This window comes from Nerophis ophidion, linkage group LG08, assembly GCF_033978795.1.
Source record: "Nerophis ophidion isolate RoL-2023_Sa linkage group LG08, RoL_Noph_v1.0, whole genome shotgun sequence".
Classification (NCBI taxonomy): domain Eukaryota; kingdom Metazoa; phylum Chordata; class Actinopteri; order Syngnathiformes; family Syngnathidae; genus Nerophis; species Nerophis ophidion.
In genome coordinates, this window is record NC_084618.1 from 12459110 (window position 1) to 12482535 (window position 23426).

Below are 23426 nucleotides of genomic sequence, written 5' to 3' on the forward strand. Positions count from 1 at the left end.
GAGGTGTTCAGATTACCATGTAAAATCGCTGATGCTAATAGTAGCCTGTCTATGGCAAATCCCATGTAAAATAGCATCATGCTAGCGCTGTCCAGTTATAACTTGTTTTCTGATCTCATTTGTCATTAGATAGCAAGACTGTGTAGGCTACATATGCCGTGTTGTTTTAACGAGGGCGTAGATTTTTTTTTTACAGGAAGTAAAACATTGTGTTGCGCCCTAGAAAGTGTTAATCATGCAAGTATTGTGCCTATTACACACCAGCTGGTGGATTGTAACATTCATCCAAGTTGTAGTTTCCATTAACACATTTGGAGGTGTTCAAATCGCCATGTAAAATCGCTGATGCTAATAGTAGCCCGTCTATGGCAAATGCCATGTAAACTAGCATCATGCTAGCGCTGTCCAGTTATAACTTGTTTTCTGATCTCGGTTGTCATTAGACGGCAGGACTGTGTAGGCTACATGTGCCGTGTTGTTTTAACGAGGGCGTAGATTTTTTTTTTTTACAGGAAGTAAAACGCTGTGTTGCGCCCCACAAAGTGTTAATCATGCAAATATTGTGTTTATTACACACCAGCTGTTGGATTGTAACATTCTCCCAACTTGTGGTTTTCATTAACACATTTGGAGGTGTTCAAATCGCCAAGTAAAATTGCTGTAGCCTGTCTACGGTAAATCCCATGTAAACTAGCATTAAGCTAGCGCTGTCCAGTTATAATTTGTTTTCTGATCGCAGTTGTCATTAGACGGCAGGACTGTGTAGGCTACATATGCCGTGTTGTTTTAATGAGGGCGTAGATTTTTTTTTACAGGAAGTAAAACGTTGTGTTGTGCCCTACAAAGTGTTAATCATGCAAGTATTGTGCTTATTACACACCAGCTGTTGGATTGTAACACTCACCCAACTTGTGGTTTTCATTAAGACATTTGGAGGTGTTCAAATCGCTGATGCTAATAGTAGCCTGTCTATGGCAAATCCCATGTAAACTAGCATTAAGCTGGCGCTGTCCAGTTATAACTTGTTTTCTGATCCCAGTTGTCATTAGACGGCAGGACTGTGTAGGCTACATATGCCGTATTGTTTTAACGAGGGTGTAGATTTGTTTCTTTCAGGACATTAAGCGCTGTGTTGCGCCCTAGAAAGTGTTAATCATGCAAGTATTGTGCTCATTACACACCGGCTTTTGGATTGTAACATTCATCCAAATTGTAGTTTTCCTTAACAAATTTGGAGGTGTTCAAATCGCCATATAAAATTGCTGATGCTAATAGTAGCCTGTCTATGGCAAATCCCATGTAAACTAGCATTAAGCTAGTGCTGTGCAGTTGTTTTCTGATCTCATTTGTCATTAGATGGCAAGACTGTGTAGGTTACATATACCGTGTTGTTTAATGAGGGTGTAGATTTTTTTTCCAGGAAGTTAAATGTTGTGTTGCGCCCTACAAAGTGTTAATCATGCAACTATTGTGCTTATTACAAGTAAAATAAGTAGTTTTTTTTTTCATTTAGAGAAAAATGCTGTACACCCGAACGCGTCGCCACTGCCTCACCCTGCTGATGGCCAACATGTAGTCGAGCTTGCGCGACTTGCGCAGCGAGTGGCGCAGCTTCCAGTAGAGCAGGTGCTCCCAGGCGAACACCAGCAGGCTGAGGCCCATGGCCACCAGCAGCATGTAGAAGACGCCCGCCATGTTGTCGATGTCCAGCTTGCTGCTCATCACCTCGTTCTTCTCGTTCTGGCAGATGCCCGACAGCCACACCGTCTCCAGGCGCTGAGTGTCTCCTGGAGACGGAGAAGGGGGCGAGGGAAAGCACGGATTACGTTGACGGGTCGCGCCGCGACAATTCATCGACGGTATCTCTTATTGGCCCATTTTGTCACTCACATGTTGTATGTCAGTGTGTGTTTGTGAATATACTTAAACCTCTCAGTGGAGGTGGATATTAACTCCACACATCAGGCAGCCTTCATGGTGTGTTTGAGTGTGTATTTGTTCTGGCAATGCGGACAAAATGGGGACATCGCTCTGTTTATAAAGTCACCTTTAGGGGACTTCTGACGATATGGGGACCAAAAAAACAGGTCCCCTGAAAGGGAAACCTTTTTAAATGATTCTGAGGATCATGTCATATTGAATTTGAACTTTAATAAAATATATATCCCTCAGTAATCACATACAAATTTGTGTGAATTATGCAAAATTACTTAAATTTGGTCCCCCATGGACCACATTAACTCTTATTCCCCAGGTCCCCAGTAAGAATGATCAGCACATTACTTCATCAATGCAGAGATTTAAAGACGTGTATGAGCTTACTGGGCAGTGGCCATTTTACGAATTTTTTTTTTTTATGCCTCCACAACCTGTAGAAAGGGTGGTCCCCACAAGTACCGAACAACAACTTGGTCCCCATTCCAAATGATAACCAGTGTGTGTGTGTGTGTGTTCTGACAATGCTTACTTAATGGGGACATCGCTCTGTTTACACACTTTTAGGGGACCTCTGACGGTATGGGTACCAAAAAAAACAGGTTCCCTAAAGGGAAACCTTTTTAAATGATAGTCAGATCCATTCTGAAGATGCCTAAGTGATTTTTAAGCTTTGGCCCAATAAAACATGTTTACTGGTTGATTGGAGTGTGAGAAATTTGCACAGCAGCCACCTCATCGGGCTGTAGCTGGTACTGCACTCGCTACTCTGCTCACACTTCTTCCGTGTATAGTCAATCACTTCCACCTGGTCCACATAACTAGGGTGGTTTGTCTGCAGGAGATGTCGGCGAATGGGATACGAAAATAAGCAGTATATGTTTATGTTTGTGACCATCTATAAATGGTCCCTCAGTAGTCACGTACGCATTTGTGTGAATTATGCAAAATTATTTGAATTTGGTCCCCATTAACCACATTAACTTTTTTTCCCCTGGGTCCCCAGTAAGAATGATCAGCACATTACTTCATCAATGCAGAGATTTAAAGACGTGTATGAGTTTACTGGGCAGTGGCCATTTTACCAATTTTTTTTTATGCCTCCACAACCTGTAGAAAGGGTGGTCCCCACAAGTACCGAACAACCAATTTTACCAATTTGGTCCCCATTAACCACATTAAGTCTTTTTCCCCTGGGTCCCCAGTAAGTATGATCAGCACATTACTTCATCCATCCAGAGATTTAAAGACGTGTAAGAGCTAACTGGGTAGTGGCCATTTTACCAATTTTTTTTATGCCTCCGCAACCTGTAGAAAGGGTGGTCCCCACAAGTACCGAACGACCAATTTTACCAATTTGGTCCCCATTAGCCACATTAAGTCTTTTTCCCCTGGGTCCCCAGTAAGTATGATCAGCACATTACTTCATCCATCCAGAGATTTAAAGACGTGTAAGAGCTAACTGGGCAGTGGCCATTTTAGCAATTTCTTTTATGCCTCCACAACCTGTAGAAAGGGTGGTCCCCACAAGTACCGAACAACCAATTTTACCAATTTGGTCCCCATTAACCACATTAAGTCTTTTTCCCCTGGGTCCCCAGTAAGTATGATCAGCACATTAGTTCATCCATCCAGAAATTTAAAGACGTGTAAGAGTTAACTGGGAAGTGGCCATTTTACCAATTTTTTTTATGCCTCCACAACCTGTAAAAATGGTGGTCCCCAAAAGTACCGAACAACAACTTGGTCCCCATTCCAAATGATAACCAGTGTGGGTGTGTGTGTGTGTGTGTGTGTGTGTGTGTGTGTGTGTGTGTGTGTGTGTGTGTGTGTTGAGGATAATCATTCCACACTCCGCACCATTCATTCACACACACACACACACACACACACACACACACACACACACACATAACTTGGTCCCCATTCCAAATGATAACGTGTGTGTGTGTGTGTGTGTGTGTGTGTGTGTGTGTGTGTGTGTGTGTGTGTGTGTGTGTGTGTGTGTGTGATGGGGATAATCATTCCCCACTCCGCACCATTCTGCGGGGTTTTTATATCTTCCGAGAAAGCCAGCCTCCTTACAGCAAAACAAACCCGACTGACACCAATTCTGTGGCGCTATTGTTAGCATTCTAATATTAGCATGCTAGCCTTTTTTTTTTGCAAAATTTGCAGGTGTATAACTCAGAGTCAAATATTTTGTCACTTTGACTGTTAGCATGCTAGTTTTTTTTGCTAAGATATACCCTTCAGTCATATTTTGGTACTTGATGTACATTAAGGTTAGCATGTTACAGTATTTTGGTACTTGGCGCATGTTACAGTTAGCATTTTCTCCTTTTTAGCTAATTTAGCAGGTCTTGTATTTTGGTATTTAAATTTTTTTTTTTTTTTTTAATTGCTCGCCCACCGTCTCCGAGGAACTGCAGCAGCGCCAGGTCGATGAGCCTCTTCCAGCGCGAGCTCTTCTGCAGGGCGATGCCGTAGCCCGTGGTGGCGAAGACTTTGCCGCTGCCGATGGTCACCAGCTTGCATCCTTCGTCTTTGCCCGCCATGTAGTTCAGCACGGCCGCGTCGTAGATGAAGGCGTCCAGCTTCCTGCGGATAAACAATCTAGTGTTACCGGGTAGATTTTGGCAAAAACACATGTAAGAGGGATGTGTGCTATGGCTATGAGTTGTTTTTCCCTTAGCCTCAGTCTGGACCTCCTCTCCAGGGGCCCAGGCTTGGACCAATTTTTTGTAGTGTACATTTTTAATTCATACACAAATATATATTTTAAAGAAGTCTAATCAAAAACATAACGCGCCACCTGCAGTACCACAAGGGATGGCAGACTCTCACAATATTATGTTAGATCCACTATGGACTGGACTCTCACACTATCATGTTAGATCCACTATGGACTGGACTCTCACTATTATGTTAAATCCACTATGGACTGGACTCTCACTATTATGTTAAATCCACTACGCACTGGACTCTCACACTATTATGTTAGATCCACTATGGACTGGACTCTCACAATATTATGTTAGATCCACTATGGACTGGACTCTGACTATTATGTTAGATCCACTATGGACTAGACTCTCACACTATTATGTTAGATCCACTATGGACTAGACTCTCACACTATTATGTTAGATCCACTATGGACTGGATTCTCACACTATTATGTTAGATCCCAATGGACTGGACTCTCACACTATTATGTTAGATCCCAATGGACTGGACTCTCACTATTATGTTAAATCCACTATGGACTGGACTCTCACTATTATGTTAAATCCACTACGGACTGGACTCTCACACTATTATGTTAGATCCACTATGGACTGGACTCTCACAATATTATGTTAGATCCACTATGGACTGGACTCTGACTATTATGTTAGATCCACTATGGACTAGACTCTCACACTATTATGTTAGATCCACTATGGACTAGACTCTCACACTATTATGTTAGATCCACTATGGACTGGATTCTCACACTATTATGTTAGATCCCAATGGACTGGACTCTCACACTATTATGTTAGATCCCAATGGACTGGACTCTCACTATTATGTTAGATCCACTATGGACTGGATTTTCACACTATTATGTTAGATCTACTATGGACTGGACTTTCAAACTATTATGTTGGATCCATTATGGACTGGACTCTCACTATTATGTTAAATCCACTATGGACTGGACTCTCACACTATGATGTTAAAACTACTATGGACTGGACTTTCACACTATTATGTTAGATCCACTATGGACTGGACTTTCACAATATTATGTTAGATCCACAGTGGACTGGACTTTCACACTATTATGTTAGATCCACTATGGACTGGACTTTCACAATATTATGTTAGATCCACAGTGGACTGTACTCTCGCACTATTATATTAGATCCACTATGGACTGGACTTTCACAATATTATGTTAGGTCCACTATGGTCTGGACTCTCACTATTATGTTAGATCCACTATGGACTGGATTCTCACACTATTATGTTAGATCCCAATGGACTGGGCTCTCACTATTATGTTAGATCCACTATGGACTGGACTCACAATATTATGTTAGATCCACCATGGACTGGACTTTCACACTATTATGTTAGATCCACTATGGACTGGACTCTCACTATTATGTTGGATCCACTATGGACTGGACTCTCACTATTTTGTCAAATCCACTATGGACTGGACTCTCACACTATGATGTTAAAACTACTATGGACTGGACTTTCACACTATTATGTTAAATCCACTATGGACTGGACTCTCACAATATTATGTTAGATCCACTACGGACTGGACTCTAACACTATTATGTTAGATCCACTATGGACTGGACTCTCACTATTATGTTAGATCCACTATGGACTGTACTCTCGCACTATTATATTAGATCCACTATGGACTGGACTCTCACTATTATGTTAGATCCACAATGGACTGGACTCCCACACTATTATGTTACATCCCAATGGACTGGACTCTCACTATTATGTTAGATCCCAATGGACTGGACTCTCACTATTATGTTAGATCCACTATGGACTGGACTCTCACTATTATGTTAGATCCACTATTGACTGGACTTTCACAATATTATGTTAGATCCACTATGGACTGTACTCTCGCACTATTATATTAGATCCACTATGGACTGTACTCTCGCACTATTATATTAGATCCACTATGGACTGGAATTTCACACCATTATGTTAGATCCACTATGGACTGGATTTTCACACTATTATGTTAGATCTACTATGGACTGGACTTTCACACTATTATGATGGATCCACTATGGACTGGACTCTCACTATTATGTTAAATCCACTATGGACTGGACTCTCACACTATGATGTTAAAACTACTATGGACTGGACTTTCACACTATTATGTTAGATCCACTGTGGACTGGACTCTCACACTATTATGTTGGATCCACTATGGACTGGACTTTCACAATATTATGTTACATCCACTATGGACTGGACTCTCACTATTATGTTAGAACCCAATGGACTGGACTCTCACACTATTATGTTAGATTCATTATGGAATGGACTCTCACACTATTATGTTAGATCCACTATGGACTGGACTCTCACACTATTATGTTAGATCCACTGTGGACTGGACTCTCACACTATTATGTTAGATCCACTATGGACTGGACTTTCACAATATTATGTTACATCCACTATGGACTGGACTCTCACTATTATGTTAGATCCCAATGGACTGGACTCTCACACTATTATGTTAGATTCATTATGGACTGGACTTTCACACTATTATGTTAGATCCACTATGGACTGGACTCTCACTATTATGTTAGATCCACAATGTACTGGACTTACACAATATTATGTTAAACCCACTCGACGTCCATTACATCTGGTCACCCACATCTGCGGTCCTCTCCAAGGTTTCTCACAGTCATCCACATTGACGTCCCACAGGGTTGTGAGTTTTTCCTTGCCCTTATGTGGGCTCTGAACCGAGGATGTCAGCGTGGCTTGTGCAGCCCTTTGAGGCTCTTGTGATTCAGGGCCATAAAAAAATAAAAATTGATTGATTGATTGATTGATTGTGTCGTCTAATAAAGACGATGACGTCATCCTGCCAGCCTTTACTTCTCCAACTCTCACGCTCGACGGCACTTGAGAACACAAATAAAGTTGCCCTCCGAGTGACTTGATTTCTTCTAAAAATACATCCTGAGTCGTCCTTAAATATGCGCCACTTACAAAAAAAAAAAATCATAAAAAAAAAAAAACTCTTAGGTGACAAAAGAGCAAGTTAAATATAAGTCTATGTGTGGTGCGTTCAATGACAAGAAAAAAAAAGACGGGAAAAGTGGTTACCCGTTCTTGAGGCTGTCGAGCGCCTCCTCCACCCCCTTCTGGTTGTACTTGGTCATGTGCGTGTGCATGTCGGGGTAGTTGCTGCGGATGTTCCTCTCCGTGCTGCCGTTCGGGACCGTCCCGAAGCGGAAAGGAGGGTAATGCTCGTGCGGTTTCTGGAACTAGGAGGCAGATGGAGGGGGGTGAAAGGAGAGAAACTGAAGTGAGGGAGAGCGTAAAAAAATGATAATTTGGGAATGAATGGAGGAGCGACAAGAGGAAGAAGGAGGAAGGTTGGTGACGTGAGGACTCGAGAGGGGGGAATCGGGGAAAGGAGTCGCGTGGAAAGGGGGGTGGATGGAGGGGGGGTGAGGCACTTCTCAGTTGCATGAAATCCAATTTTAGCATCATCGCTGTCCAATCGGGAGGCGGAGTTCAACCCCGAGAGCCTTTTTTTCTTTAACGGTCGCAGCACATTCTAAAAAGACTATTTAAAAAATGAAAAAAAAACATAAAATGTAACAAAAATGTTGACTCTAATAACACCAAGCTGCCGTTTGAGTTGTTTGTGTGTCTTTAAAAGTGACACGGTTCGGAAAATAATGATGACTCAAAATCAACGTTATTTCACGTAAAATATTAAACTTTGAATTTTTTTGGGGTTGTCATGTTCTATGACAAAAGGCGTATCAAACAATTTTAGAAATTTTTTGTTGGATTTTTTGTTTTATTTTATTTTATTTTTTTATGAATATGATAGAAGATTCCAGTTAGAAATATTTTTTTTGGGTGGGCGGGGTATATTTTGCCATTTTCTATGACAAAAGGGGTATAAAACAATTTTATACATTTTTTGTTGGATTTATTTTAATTTTTAATTTTTTATTTTTATGAATATAATCAAATATTCCACTTTGAAATATTTTTGGGGGGCGGAAATGTGTCTTGCCATGTTCTATGACAAAAGGGGTATAAAATAATTTTAGACATTTTTTGTCGGTTTTTTTGTTTTAATTTATTTTATTTTTTTAGGAATATGATTAAAGATTCTAGATTGAAATATTTTTTGGGGGGGTGATATATTTAGCCATTTTCTATGACAAAAGGGGTATAAAACAACTTTATACATTTTTTGTTGGATTTTTTATTTTATTTTATAAAACATTTTATGAATATAATCAAATATTCCACCTTGAAATATTTTTGGGGGACGGAAATGTGTTTTGCCGTGTTCTATGACAAAAGGGGTAGAATAAATTTTTAGACCATTTTTGTTGGATTTTTTATTTGTATTTATAAATTTTTTTATGAATATAATCAAATATTCCACTTTAAAATATTTTTTGGTGGCGAAAATGTGTTTTGCCATGTTTTATGACAAAAGGGGTATAAAACAATTTTAGACATTTTTTGTTGGATTTTTTATTCTTATTTATTTTCTTATTTTTTAGGAATACAATCAAATATTCCACTTTGAAATATTTTCTGGGGGCGGAAATGTGTTTTGTCATGTTCTATGACAAAAGTTGTATAAAACAATTTTAGAAATTTTTTGTAGAATTTTTTATTTTTTTTTATTTTTTTTAAATTAATGTAATCAAATATTCCACATTGAAATATTTTTTTGGGGGTGGAAATGTGTTTTGCCATGTTCTATGACAAAAGGGGTATAAAACAATTTTAGATATTTTTTGTTGGAGTTTTGATTTTTATTGTAATTTTTTTTATGAATATAATCAAATATTCCACTTTGAAATATTTTTTGGTGGCGAAAATGTGTTTTGTCATGTTCTATGACAAAAGGGGTGCAAAACAATTTTAGACATTTTTTGTTGGATTTTTTATTCTTATTTATTTTCTTATTTTTTAGGAATACAATCAAATATTCCACTTTGAAATATTTTTGGGGGGCGGAAATGTGTTTTGTCATTTTCTATGACAAAAGGGGTATAAAACAATTTTAGACATTTTTAGTTGGATTTTTTTTTTTTTATGAAACTAAAATGAGTAAAATGGATTAGAAAGGACAGATTTAAAAAAAAAAATTAAAATAAAATAATATTGTTATTTAATTTTTTTTTACTTGGGATTTCCCGCAGGCCGGATTTTGGACGCTGGTTTGGGGACCCCTGCTTTAAAGTCATACCCAACAACTGGGACAACAAATTTTAACTGTCAACTGATTTTAGTTTTTTTTAACGATTTCTGAAGGTGCTGGTGTGCCTCCGCATTTTTTCAACGCAAAAAAAATGTGCTTTGGCTCTAAAAAGGTTGAAAAACACTGTTTTAGGGCATTGATTGATTGATTGATTGGTAAATATGACAGCTGGAGCTAGGTGGCGGTCAACTGACATAACCCTGTAAAAATCCTCCATCTGCACCTTTATCCAGATCTGCACCAAACGCTGTTTGTTGGCATTTATTTAGGATGGGGGGGAGACCACCCGGGGGCGGACTATTGACGGACAAACACTGGAGACAAAAGCCCACGGTTAGACCAAAGTCAGCCATTGATTGGCTTATCGACGCCGCCGTGCCGTCTTCACGTGGCTCCGCCCCCCAACACCCCCACGGGGACTCGGTCTCTTACCTTCTTGTCCGAGAGCCCGGACACGGTGTCGATGTACTGCTCCTGGATCATGAAGGCGGCCAGGTTGGCGGTGTAGGAGGCCAGGAAGATGACGGCGAAGAAGGCCCAGATCAGAACCATGATCTTGCTGGTGGTGCCCTTGGGGTTCTCGATGGGCACTGAGTTGTTGAAGACGATGCCCCACAGCAACCACACCGACTTGCCGATGGTGAAGGTGGGGCCGCCCGATGCTGCACAAAAATATCCATATTTACTCATTCTTAAAGGCCTACTGAAATGAGATTGTCTTATTTAAACGGGGATAGCAGGTCCATTATATGTGTCATACTTGATAATTTCGCCATATTGCCATATTTTTGTTGAAAGGATTTAGTAGAGAACATCGATGATAAAATTCGCAACTTTTAGTCGCTAATAAAAAAGCCTTGCCTGTACCGGAAGTGCGCGTGACGTCACGGGTTGTGGAGCTCCTCACATCCGAACATTGTTTACAATCATGGCCACCAGCAGCGAGAGCGATTCGGACCGAGAAAGCGACGATTTCCCCATTAATTTGAGCGAGGATGAAAGATTTGTGGATGAGGAAAGTTAGAGTGACGGACATTTTGTCCACTAAAGACGCCGAGATCATTATCCATGCGTTTGTTACGCCTCGTCTCGATTTCTGTAACGTATTATTTTCGGGTCTCCCCATGTCTAGCATTAAAAGATTACAGTTGGTACAAAATGCGGCTGCTTGACTTTTGACAAGAACAAGAAAGTTTGATCATATTACGCATGTACTGTATATACCTTTATATACATACATACATACATACGTCTATACCTATACTGTATATACCTTTATATACATATATACATACATATATACCTATATTGTATATACCTTTATATACATATATACATACATATATACCTATACTGTATATACCTTTATATACATATATACATACATATATACCTATACTGTATATACCTTTATATACATATATACATACATATATACCTATACTGTATATACCTTTATATACATATATACATACATATATACCTATACTGTATATACCTTTATATACATATATACATACATATATACCTATACTGGCTCACCTGCACTGGCTTCCTGTGCACTTAAGATGTGACTTTAAGGTTTTACTACTTACATATAAAATACTACACGGTCTAGCTCCATCCTATCTTGCCGATTGTATTGTACCATATGTCCCGGCAAGAAATCTGCGTTCAAAAGACTCCGGCTTGTTAGTGATTCCTAGAGCCCCAAGAAAAGTCTGCGGGCTATAGAGCGTTTTCCGTTCGGGCTCCAGTACTCTGGAATGCCCTCCCGGTAACAGTTCGAGATGCCACCTCAGTAGAAGCATTTAAGTCTCACCTTAAAACTCATCCGTATACTCTAGCCTTTAAATAGACCTCCTTTTTAGACCAGTTGATCTGCCGCTTCTTTTCTTTTTTCTCCTATGTCACCCCCTCCCTTGTGGAGGGGGTCCGGTCCGATGACCATGGATGAAGTACTGGCTGTCCAGAGTCGAGACCCAGGATGGACCGCTCGCCTGTGTATCGGTTGGGACATCTCTACGCTGTTGATCCGCCTCCGCTTGAGATGGTTTCCTGTGGACGGGACTCTCGTTGCTGTCTTGGATCCGCTTTGAACTGAACTCTCGCGGCTGTGTTGGAGCCACTATGGATTGAACTTTCACAGTATCATGTTAGACCCGCTCGACATCCATTGCTTTCGGTCCCCTAGAGGGGGGTGGGGGGGTGTTGCCCACATCTGAGGTCCTCTCCAAGGTTTCTCATAGTCGGCATTGTCACTGGCGTCCCACTGGATGTGAATTCTCCCTGCCCACTGGGTGTGAGTTTTCCTCGTCCTTTTGTGGGTTCTTCCGAGGATGTTGTAGTCGTAATGGTTTGTGCAGCCCTTTGAGACATTTGTGATTTGGGGCTATATAAATAAACATTGATTGATTGATTGATTGACTAGAGAAAAAATAAATAAATAAAACTAGACGGCAGAGCGATTCAGATGTTATTAGACAAATTTACTAGGATAAATCTGGAAAATCCCTTATCTGCTTATTGGGTTACTAGTGTTTGGGGCGGCATGGCGTAGTGGGTAGAGCGGCCGTGCCAGAAACCTGAGGGTTGCAGGTTCGCTTCCCACCTATTGACATCAAAGTCGCTGCTGTTGTGTCCTTGGGCAGGACACTTCACCCTTTTCCCCCGGTGCAGGAGGAACGACGCAAGCTCTCCGCTCATGTCTACGGTAAGAGCCGACTTATTACCACCATTTTCTCACCCAAACCTGCCGGTTGACATGTGGTAGGGGACCATGTTCGCTTGACCGCTCCGTTCCATAGTAAAGCTTCACCGTCATCTTTCGGGAATGTAAACAAGGAAACACCGGCTGTGTTTGTTTTTCTAAAGGCGGCCGCAATTCACCGCTTCCCACCTACATCTTTCTTTTTTGACGTCTCCGTTATTAATTGAACAAATTGCAAAAGATTCAGCAACACAGATGTCCAGAAAATTACTGGACAATTACTTATCTGCTTATTGGATTACTAGTGTTTTAGTGAAATTTATGGTCGTACCTCTAAAACCTGAAAGTCAGAGGGGTGTGGCCACGGGTGTGTCTCCGAGGGAAGCCACGTTTCTTGACAAGGCGAAGGCAGCCGATGCTTCCTCCACGGTGGAAGCATCCGACGGTCGGGGGCGGCCGGCGGGAGGAGGTAAGAGAGTCCGCAGATGCCTCTTTGAAAGGTGCAGGAGGAATGACGCAAGCTCTCCGCTCATGTCTACGGTAAGAGCCGACTTACTACCACAATTTTCTCACCGAAACCTGCCGGTTGACATGTGGTGGGGGACCATGTTCGCTTGACCGCTCTGTTCCATATTAAAGCTTCATCGTCATCTTTCGGGTATGTAAACAAGGAAACACCGGCTGTGTTTGTGTTGCTAAAGGCGGCCGCAATTCACCGCTTCCCACCTACATCTTTCTTCTTTGACGTCTCCATTATTAATTGAACAAAGTGCAAAAGATTCAGCAACACAGATTCCAGAATACTGTGGAATTATGTGATGAAAAGCGAGGCCGTATCGGCATGTGTTGCAAAGTTAATATTTCATCATTGATATATAAACTATCAGACTGCGTGGTCGCTAGTGGTGGCTTTCAGTAGGCCTTTAAGCGTTGAAAATAAAGTCAATAAAAACGAAAGTATGACTTATTTTTAACAATTTATTGAGTGAATCCCTTTAGGATCCCTGAGAATTTTAGTTTTTTTTTTTTTTTAATTACAAACTGTCAGAGCTCAAAAAATAACAATGAATGAAAATGAGTGTTTATGAATGATTCACGTTTTTAAGGTTCCTATTACTTCACAATAAATATTCCACTTTTAGAAATGAAATATATATGCACATACACATATTACAATGTACATCCTGAGATATCTAGCAACAGAGGGGAGTGGGGGGCCATGGTGGCTGGCTGCAGCTTCTAAAATTGTTGTTTTTTTACAGCAACATGGTTGTTGAAGTTAAGGATATTTGTGATTGCTGATTGTTTGTGAGGGCATGTTGGCAGACGTTCAGCTTGTCATTGTTGCTTTGACTTGTTGATAAAAAAAAAATTGATCAATCACCTCCTTGTTATGTTTGTATGATGTACAGTAGCACTTATTATTGTGTTCAAAGTGTACAAACCCTTAATAAAATATGGACTTTTGTCAAGACTGGAACCCATTATCTATACTTTCATTTTTTATTATGGACAAGTTTGCTTCTTTATATAAACGTTTCAATTTAAGAACCCTATTTTAAACCATTGAGGTTCCACTGTACAAATGGGTAATAAAATGTAATGTTGCATAAACTTTTTTTTTCCAAATTAAAAAAAAATATTTGAAAAATTCTAAAATATTGTATTTTCAATCATTAAATTATATTATTTATGGATCGTTGTAATTAGTTCTATCAAACATTTAATTTCAAAATCAGTTTACTTTTGAATTTTAATTAGTACTAGTAAATTATTCGCATGCATAATTTAAATTATCAATCAATCAATCAATCAATCAATGTTTATTTATATAGCCCCAAATCACAAATGTCTCAAAGGACTGCACAAATCATTACGACTACAACATCCTCGGAAGAACCCACAAAAGGGCAAGGAAAACTCACACCCAGTGGGCAGGGAGAATTCACATCCAGTGGGACGCCAGTGACAATGCTGACTATGAGAAACCTTGGAGAGGACCTCAGATGTGGGCAACCCCCCCCCCCTCTAGGGGACCGAAAGCAATGGATGTCGAGCGGGTCTAACATGATACTGTGAAAGTTCAATCCATAGTGGCTCCAAGACAGCAGCGAGAGTCCCGTCCACAGGAAACCATCTCAAGCAGATCAGCAGCGTAGAGATGTCCCCAACTGATACAGGTTAGGACCCAATAGTTTGATATAAATGCTAATTTTTTTGTAAGAATATCACAACAGGGGGTTTTTGAATATATTTTTTTATATTTTCCCCTGGAAATGATGTAATTTAATGACAAAGTTTTGTAGGTGGGGGCGTGTCCACACGGCTTCTGTACATTGATTGATGACCCTGCCCGCCGTCGGTTTTGAGGGTCTCATTTCACGCCGCCGGTATTCACGTGTTGCGCACTTCCAGCGGCGAAGCGACGCCGCATGCCTTCCCGACCGGCACGAGCGAAGGAGTGCCGCCGCCGCCGCCATCCATCTAACTTCGATTATCGTGGTGACGAACGTTAATTAAAAAAGTAGAACATGACCTTTCAGACCTGCATGCTGGGATTGATTAGCTCCGAGGTCTCCAAACCATGGCGTGTCCGGGCTAAAGTTGAAAATTGAGATTGTCCTTTTGCAGTGTTTCAGCTACTTCTAAATCACCAACTCTCGCCTCCATGGCGACAAATAAAGTTTTTTACAAGTAGCATTATCACTGCAGGACAACCTAGCTATGACGTTAATTAATCAACTCATATTATGTTCTACATATGGAGAAAACGAACCACCAGGGCTAAGTAAAAAACGGTTAAAACCATGATAAATTAAGGAGCATTCGTTGGAAATATTTTATGTGGACATGATTAACTCTCTCACGAGAATAGGCAATAAATTCAGAGTATTGAATGCAAAAGTGATAGCCCTATCCTGGAGGAGAGACTCCATGCTTATCTTAACGTCAACCTACAAGTTATGGCATACATCGGTTGTCTTTCTAGTCACTTACACAAGAACATCTCCTTTTATGGTCAGGATGTGCTCTCCTGACTTAGCACACACACACACACACACACACACAACTGATGGAGTCACTTCTAAATCACGTAAGTAACATTATCACTGCAGGACGAGGAATAGCTAAAAATAACTATGACGTTGATTAATTAACTCATCTTATGTTTTACATATGGAGAAATCAAACCACCAGGTTTAAGTAAAAAACGGTTAAAACCATGATAAATTAAGGAGCGTTCGTTGGAAATATTTTATGTGGACAGGATTAACTTTCTCACGAGAAGAGGCAATAAATTCAGATTATGGAATGCAAAAGTGATAGCCCTATCCTGGAGGAGAGACTGCATGCTTATGTGAACGTCAACCTACAAGTTACGGCATACATCGGTTGTCTTTCTAGTTACTTATACAAGAACATCTCCTTTCATGGTCAGGATGTGCTCTCCTGTTATAGCGCGCACACACACACACACACACACACACACACACACACACACACACACACACACACACACAACTGATGGAATCACTTCTAAATCACTAACTCTCGCCTCCATGGCGACGAATAAAGTGAGTTTCTTACAAGTATCATTATCACTGCAGGACGAGGAATAGCTAAAAATAACTATGACGTTAAGTAATTAACTCATATTATGTTCTACATGTGGAGAAAGCAAACCACCAGGTTTAAGTAAAAATTGGTTAAAACCATGATGAATTAAGGAGCGTTCGTTGGAAATATTTTATGTGGACAAGATTAACTCTCTTACGAGACGAGGCAATAAACTCAGACTATGGAATGCAAAAGTGATAGCCCTATCCTGGAGGAGAGACTCCATGCTTATCTTAACGTCAACCTACAAGTTATGGCTTCCATTGGTTGTCTTTCTAGTCACTTACACAAGAACATCTCCTTTTATGGAAAGGATGTGCTCTCCTAACATAGCACACACACACACAACCACACACGTACAACTGATGGAGTCACTTCTAAATCACTAACTATCGCCTCCATGGCGACGAATAAAGTGAGTTTCTTACAAGTAACATTATCACAGCAGGACGAGGAATAGCTAAAAATAACTATGACGTTAATTAATTAACTCGTATTATGTTCTACATATGGAGAAAGCGAACCACCAGGTTTAAGTAAAAAACGGTTAAAACCGTGATAAATTAAGGAGCGTTCGTTGGAAATATTTTATGTGGACAAGATTAACTCTCTCACGAGAAGAGGCAATAAACTCAGACTATGGAATGCAAAAGTGATAGCCCTATCCTGGAGGAGAGACTCCATGCTTATCTTAACGTCAACCTACAAGTTATGGCATACATCGGTTGTCTTTCTAGTTACTTATACAAGAATATCTCCTTTTATGGTCAGGATGTGCTCTCCAGACATAGCACACACAACCACACACGTACAACTGATGGAGTCACTTCTAAATCACTAACTATCGCCTCCATGGCGACGAATAAAGTGAGTTTCTTACAAGTATCATTATCACTACAGGACGAGGAATAACTAAAAATAACTATGACGGTAATTAATTAACTCGTATTATGTTCTACATATGGAGAAAACGAACCACCAGGTTTAAGTAAAAATTGGTTAAAACCATGATAAATTAAGGAGCGTTCGTTGGAAATATTTTATGTGGACATGATTAACTCTCTCACGAGAAGAGGCAATAAATTCAGAGTATTGAATGCAAAAGTGATAGCCCTATCCTGGAGGAGAGACTCCATGCTTATCTTAACGTCAACCTAGTTATGGCATACATCGGTTGTCTTTCTAGTCACTTACACAAGAACATCTCCTTTCATGGTCAGGATGTGCTCTCCTGACATAGCACACACACACACACACACACACATACAACTGATGGAGTCACTTCTAAATCATTAACGCTCACCTCCATGGCGACGAATAAAGTGACTTTCTTACGAGTATCATTATCACTGCAGGACGAGGAATAGCTAAAAATAACTATGACATTATTTAATTAACTCATATTATGTTCTACATATGGAGAAAGCAAACCACCAGGTTTAAGTAAAAAATTGGTTAAAACCATGATAAATTAAGGAGCCTTCGTTGGAAATATTTTATGTGGACATGATTAACTCTCTCACGAGAAGAGGCAATAAATTCAGTCTATGGAATGCAAAAGTGATAGCCCTATCCTGGAGGAGAGACTCCATGCTTATCTTAACGTCAACCTACAAGTTATGGCATACATCGGTTGTCTTTCTAGTCACTTACACAAGAACATCTCCTTTTATGGTCAGGATGTGCTCTCCTGACTTAGCGCACACAAACACACACACACACACACACACACACACACACACACACACACACACACACACACACACACTTGAAGGCCGAGTATACAACTGATGGTTTGGCTTCTCCAGGTAAGGAGTCCTTCATTGTTGTTGACCCTAGCTCCTCCAGGTACTGCAGACCTGTATAATGACCTTCGCTCGTAATAAAGCAACTTTTTTTTTCCGATCCAGCCGCAATGTTGGGTCCAAGGCAAAAAGCATGTTGTTTCAACGTTTTATCTTTGTTGTAAAATGTTGGTTGGGAAAATGACCAAATTTCAAAGGTCGAATCAACGTCACAACCTGACATTGATTAAACGTCACCAAAAAGAACGTTGCTTCAACGTTACGTTTGAGTGGCTCAACAAGTTCTCACCTAGTTGTCATGTCCTGTGCCTGCTGGGCTAGTGTGTTCACTACGTTATTTAAAAGCATTTTATTTCTTAAATAGTTATTTTGAAAACATATGTTGCATGTATCATAATAACATTATCTGTTCAAATTAATTTGTTGTGGACGCCTTTATTTTGAAATGCGCGGAAATACATATTGTTACCACTGTGGAGAGGCGGAGCCGACGGTCCGACGGCGGGGGAGGACATGCTGGAGCCCGGCCCAAGATGGCGGCAAGGAGGCAGAGAATGCGGCTGAGTGGAGAGGCGTGGGCCGCTGGGAGCGACGCCGCAATCTAGATCAAGTGCGTGGCTCGTAAACAATCTACGTATCTCCTCGCAGTGTATAAAAGGGGAGAAGGAGGAGAGATCGGGGCAGAAGGAGGAGAGTCCGCAGCAGTGACTGGAGAAAAACCGGAAGCAAGACGCGAGAGACAAGGAGCGACGACGGCGAAAAAGACATCTGTTATTGAAAAATAAAAGAGTCAAACCTGCTCGACGATCATGTCCTTCCTGGGTGGTCATTGGAACCCAAGAGGCGACAGGGAATGTCGTCCACAAACACTAGTCAGGAGGAGTTCAAAACCCCGGTCGAGTCAAACCAAAGACTATAAAAATGGGACCCATTACCTCCCCGCTTGGCACTCAGCATCAAATGCAGAGAATAATTTCGCCACTTCTAGTTGTGTGTGTGTGTGTGTGTAGGTGTGTGTGTGTGTGTGTGTGTGTGTGTAGGTGTGACAATCACTGGTACTTTAACTTAACTATTTGTGTTTTTTAGGGGGCTAGGCCGGGATCAAGCTCACTTTTAGCGCTCACCAGGCTGCGGTTGTAGCCGACCTGACTGAAGTACTCGAACACGAACACCGTCACGGCCACCACCGTCAGGCACATCAAGAACATAACGTATGATAATAATATTTTCTGTTTCAAATTACTTTGTTGTGGGCGCCTTTATTTTGAAATGCACAGAAATACGTACATATTGGTACTGAAAGCAAAATAACTGTTATGATCCGCTGCCCGGATCATATTATGTTTAGGTTTTTGAGTCTTTTTGTATTTTGTTCTATTAGTGTTTGACTTCTTTAGTTCCTGGTTGCACTTCCTTGTTTATTTTGTCACCATGGTTACGTACAAGTTTCACCTGACGCTTGTTCCAGACGCAGACCGTTTTTTGTAATCACTGTCGTTATTTTACCCCGCCTTCTCCCGTCAGTCGGTCTGGCCTCGTAGTTTGTGTTCTCACATCTTGTAACCACTTTTGTTCCCAGTTCTGTACTTGCTAGCGTCCGCGCTAAGCCTTTGATCTTCTAGCTCCCATGCTAGCTCTTTTGTTTTGCCTTTTGTGCTTAAAGCAAGTTTTTCTTTTCCATAGTCTGGTTTATTTTCAAATAAATAATTTGTTCTTACCTTCATGCTGTGTTCGAAGCCCGACTGCATCCTTGGGAGAACGAACCCGCATCACCATGCGACCCGGGCGTTACAATAACACTAGTCAGGACGAGTTCAAACCCCGGTCGAGTCATACCAAAGACTATAAAAATGGAACCCATTACTTCCCTGCTTGGCATTCAGCATCAAGGGTTGGAATTGGGGGTTAAATCACCAAAAACGATTCCCGGGCGTGGCCACCGCTGCTGCCCACTGCTCCCCTCACCTCCCAGGGGGTGATCAAGGGTGATGGGTCAAAGGCAGAGAATAATTTCACCACACCGAGTTGTGTGTGTGTGTGACAATCATTGGTACATTGACATTAACTTAACTATTTCTGTTTTTTAGGGGGCTAGGCCGGGATCAGGCTCACCTTTAGCGCTCACCAGGCTGCGGTTGTAGCCGACCTGACTGCAGTACTCGAACACGAACACCATCACGGCCACCACTGTCAGGCACATCACGTATAATAATAACATTTTCTGTTTCAAATGACTTTGTTGTGGACGCTTTTATTTTGAAATGCACGGAAATACATATTGGTACTGAAAGCAAAATAACACTAGTTCAAACCGTGTCATACCAAAGACTATAAAAAAATGGGACCCTTTGCCTCCCTGCTTGGCACTCAGCATCAAGGGTTGGAATTGGGGGTTAAATCACCAAAAACGATTCCCGGGCGTGGCCACCGCTGCTGCCCACTGCTCCCCTCACCTCCCAGGGGGGTGATCAAGGGTGATGGGTCAAATGCAGGGAATAATTTCGCCACACCTATTTCTTTCTGTGTGTGTGTGTGCGTGTGTGTGTGTGTGTGTGTGTGTGTGTGTGTGTGTGTGTGTGTGTGTGTGTGTGTGTGTGTGTGTGTGTGTGTGTGTGTGTGTGTGACGATCATCGGTACTTTAACTTTAACTTATCTTTTTGTTATGATCCGCTGCCCGGATCATATGTTGTTTGGATTTTTGAGTTTGTTTGTGCACTTCCTTTTTACCATAGTTTCCTATTTGTTTGGCCTGCTTCTTGTTTCCGGACTCACACCTGTTTGTAATTACGTCCCTTATTTAAGCCTGCCTTTTCCGTTTACTCGTCCTCGCTTCCTAGTTTTTGTTACACGTAAGAAGTGACGACCTTCATTCCATTTTGGTACTTGCTAGCCTCCATGCTATGCTTATGGGTTTTTTCTACCTCTCATGCTAGTTCTGTTGGTTTTTGCCTTTTGTGCTTCGTGCAAGTTTTTCTGTTTTTAGTTTCAATAAATCAGTATTTCTTACCTTACGCTGTGTCCGAGCCCGAACTGCATCATTGAGAGAACGACCCGTAACATCATGCCCGGCACTTGTCACACTATTTGTGTTTTTTTAGGGGGCTGGGCCGGGATCAAGCTCACCTTTGGCGCTCACCAGGCTGCGGTTGTAGCCGACCGGACTGAAGTACTCGAACACGAACACCGTCACGGCCACCACCGTCAGGCACATCACGAACATCATGACCCAGACGGCCGGACTGTAGGGTTCTGCAGGGCGAGACAAAGGCGGGTCACCGGGCGTGAACGGGTGTTTCCACTCGGGAATCGGGGCGACGTGTGCATGAGGGCTTCGCGGGAACTTTTCCTGAAGAGGCGGCGGTTTTTCTAAAAGTAGGAACGGGAATGGAAAGTCTGCGGATGTCCTCACCGAGGAAGGCGGACGGGGAGACGGTGCCGTTGCTGCGCGCCACCATGACGCTGATGCCCGTCTCCACGAACGGCACGGAGAAGTCGATGATTTCCGAGCGCTCCTCGTTGATGGTGAGGGAGCCGATGGCCATGTCGGCGCGACTGTAGAACACCTGGAAAGAAGTCCGGTGTTCAGTCACACTGATTTTGTCCATTTGTCCATCTTACACATTTTTTATCGACCACCACTACGCAATTATTGCGGCCCTCAGACCGCCGTTTGCGTAAAAAAATAATAACTTTGTTACACAATTCGCATAAGCAACTGTTGTTGATTATTATACACACCAGGGGTCAACAACCTTTTTGAAACCAAGAGCTACTTCTTGGGTACTGATTAATGCCAAGGGCTACCAGTTTGATACACACTTAAATAAATTGCCAGAAATAGCTAATTTGCTAAATTTACCTTTAAAAATTAAATTTATACATATATTAAAAAAATGGGTATTTCTGTCCGTCATTCCGTCATACATTTTTTTTCCTTTTACGGTAGGTTTTTCGTAGAGAATAAATGATGGAAAAAAACACTTAATTGAACGGTCTAAAAGAGGAGAAAACAGGAAAAAAATGAAAATTACATTTTGAAACATAGTTTATCTTCAATTTCGATTCTTTAAAAATTCAAAATTCCACCGAAAAAAAGAAGAGAAAAACTAGCTAATTTGAATCTTTTTGAAAAAATAAAAAAAATTATCATAAGTAATTTTTCCTGATTAAAATTAATTTTAGGATTTTGATGACATGTTTTAAATAGGTTAAAATCCAATCTGCATTTTGTTAGAATATATAACAAATTGGACCAAGCTATATTTCTAACAAAGACAAATCATTATTTCTTCTAGATTTTCCAGAACAAAAATTTTAAAAGAAATTCAAAAGACTTTGAAATAAATATTAAATTTGATTTTACATATTTTCTAGATTTGCCAGAATATATATTCTTTTAATTTTAATCATAATAAATTTGAATAAATATTTCACAAATGTTTTTCCTCAAAAAAAAAAAAAGCTAAAATGAAGAATTAAATTAAAATGTATTTATTATTCTTTCGAATAAAAAAAACAAATTTACTTAAACATTGATTTAAATTGTCAGGAAAGAAGAGGAAGGAATTTAAAAGGTAAAAAGGTATATGTGTTTAAAAATCCTAAAATCATTTTTACGGTTGTCTTTTTTCTCTAAAAATTGTCTTTCTGAAAGTTATAAGAAGCAAAGTAAAACAAATGAATGACTTTATTAAAACCATTAAAGACCAAGCCTTTAAAATATTTTCTTGGATTTTCAATTTCTAATTGAGTTTTGTCTCTCTTAGAATAAAAAATATCGAGCAAAGCGAGACCAGCTTGCTAGTAAATAAATACAATTTAAAAAATAGAGGCAGCTCACTGGTAAGTGCTGCTATTTGAGATATTTTTAGAACAGGCCAGCGGGCGACTCATCTGGTCCTTACGGGCGACCTGGTTCCCACGGACACCGCGTTGGTGACCCCTGCTTTAAATAATGTGGAAGGCCATTTAAAATTATGTGGCCGACCACAAAACGACGTGTTGGGCCACTTGAAATAAAGTGGTGGAACTTAAAATATTGTAATAGACCCGCTACATCATTTTAATGGCCCATCCATCCATCCATTTTCTACCACTTGTCCCTTTCAGGAGTCGCCTGCCCCTTAAAATTATGTGTCGGGCCACAATAAAATCTTGTGGTGTTCCACATGCAATAAAATAAAGTGGCGGGCCATTAAAATGACGCGGCGGGACATATTAAATGATGTGAAATGGGCGGCTTAAAATTATGTGGCGGGCTACTTGAAATAAAGCGGCGGAAATATAAACAATTTTGTGGACTGTATAAAATATAGTGCAGGGCCATGAAAAT

At 40.7% G+C, this 23426-nt stretch overlaps 1 protein-coding gene across 1 annotated transcript in view; it reads right to left on the bottom strand.

Moving 5' to 3' along the window:
- Positions 1 to 23426, bottom strand: part of LOC133557319 (glutamate receptor ionotropic, NMDA 2C-like) — a 170955-nt gene that overhangs the window by 17662 nt on the left and 129867 nt on the right. Inside the window, exons 10-15 of the mRNA XM_061907693.1 lie at positions 21504 to 21657; positions 21218 to 21343; positions 10394 to 10623; positions 7825 to 7985; positions 4349 to 4536; positions 1555 to 1787 (exon numbers count right to left, since the gene is read on the bottom strand). Coding sequence (XP_061763677.1) covers positions 1555 to 1787; positions 4349 to 4536; positions 7825 to 7985; positions 10394 to 10623; positions 21218 to 21343; positions 21504 to 21657 — 1092 coding nt within the window. The remainder of the gene's footprint in view (positions 1 to 1554; positions 1788 to 4348; positions 4537 to 7824; positions 7986 to 10393; positions 10624 to 21217; positions 21344 to 21503; positions 21658 to 23426) is intronic.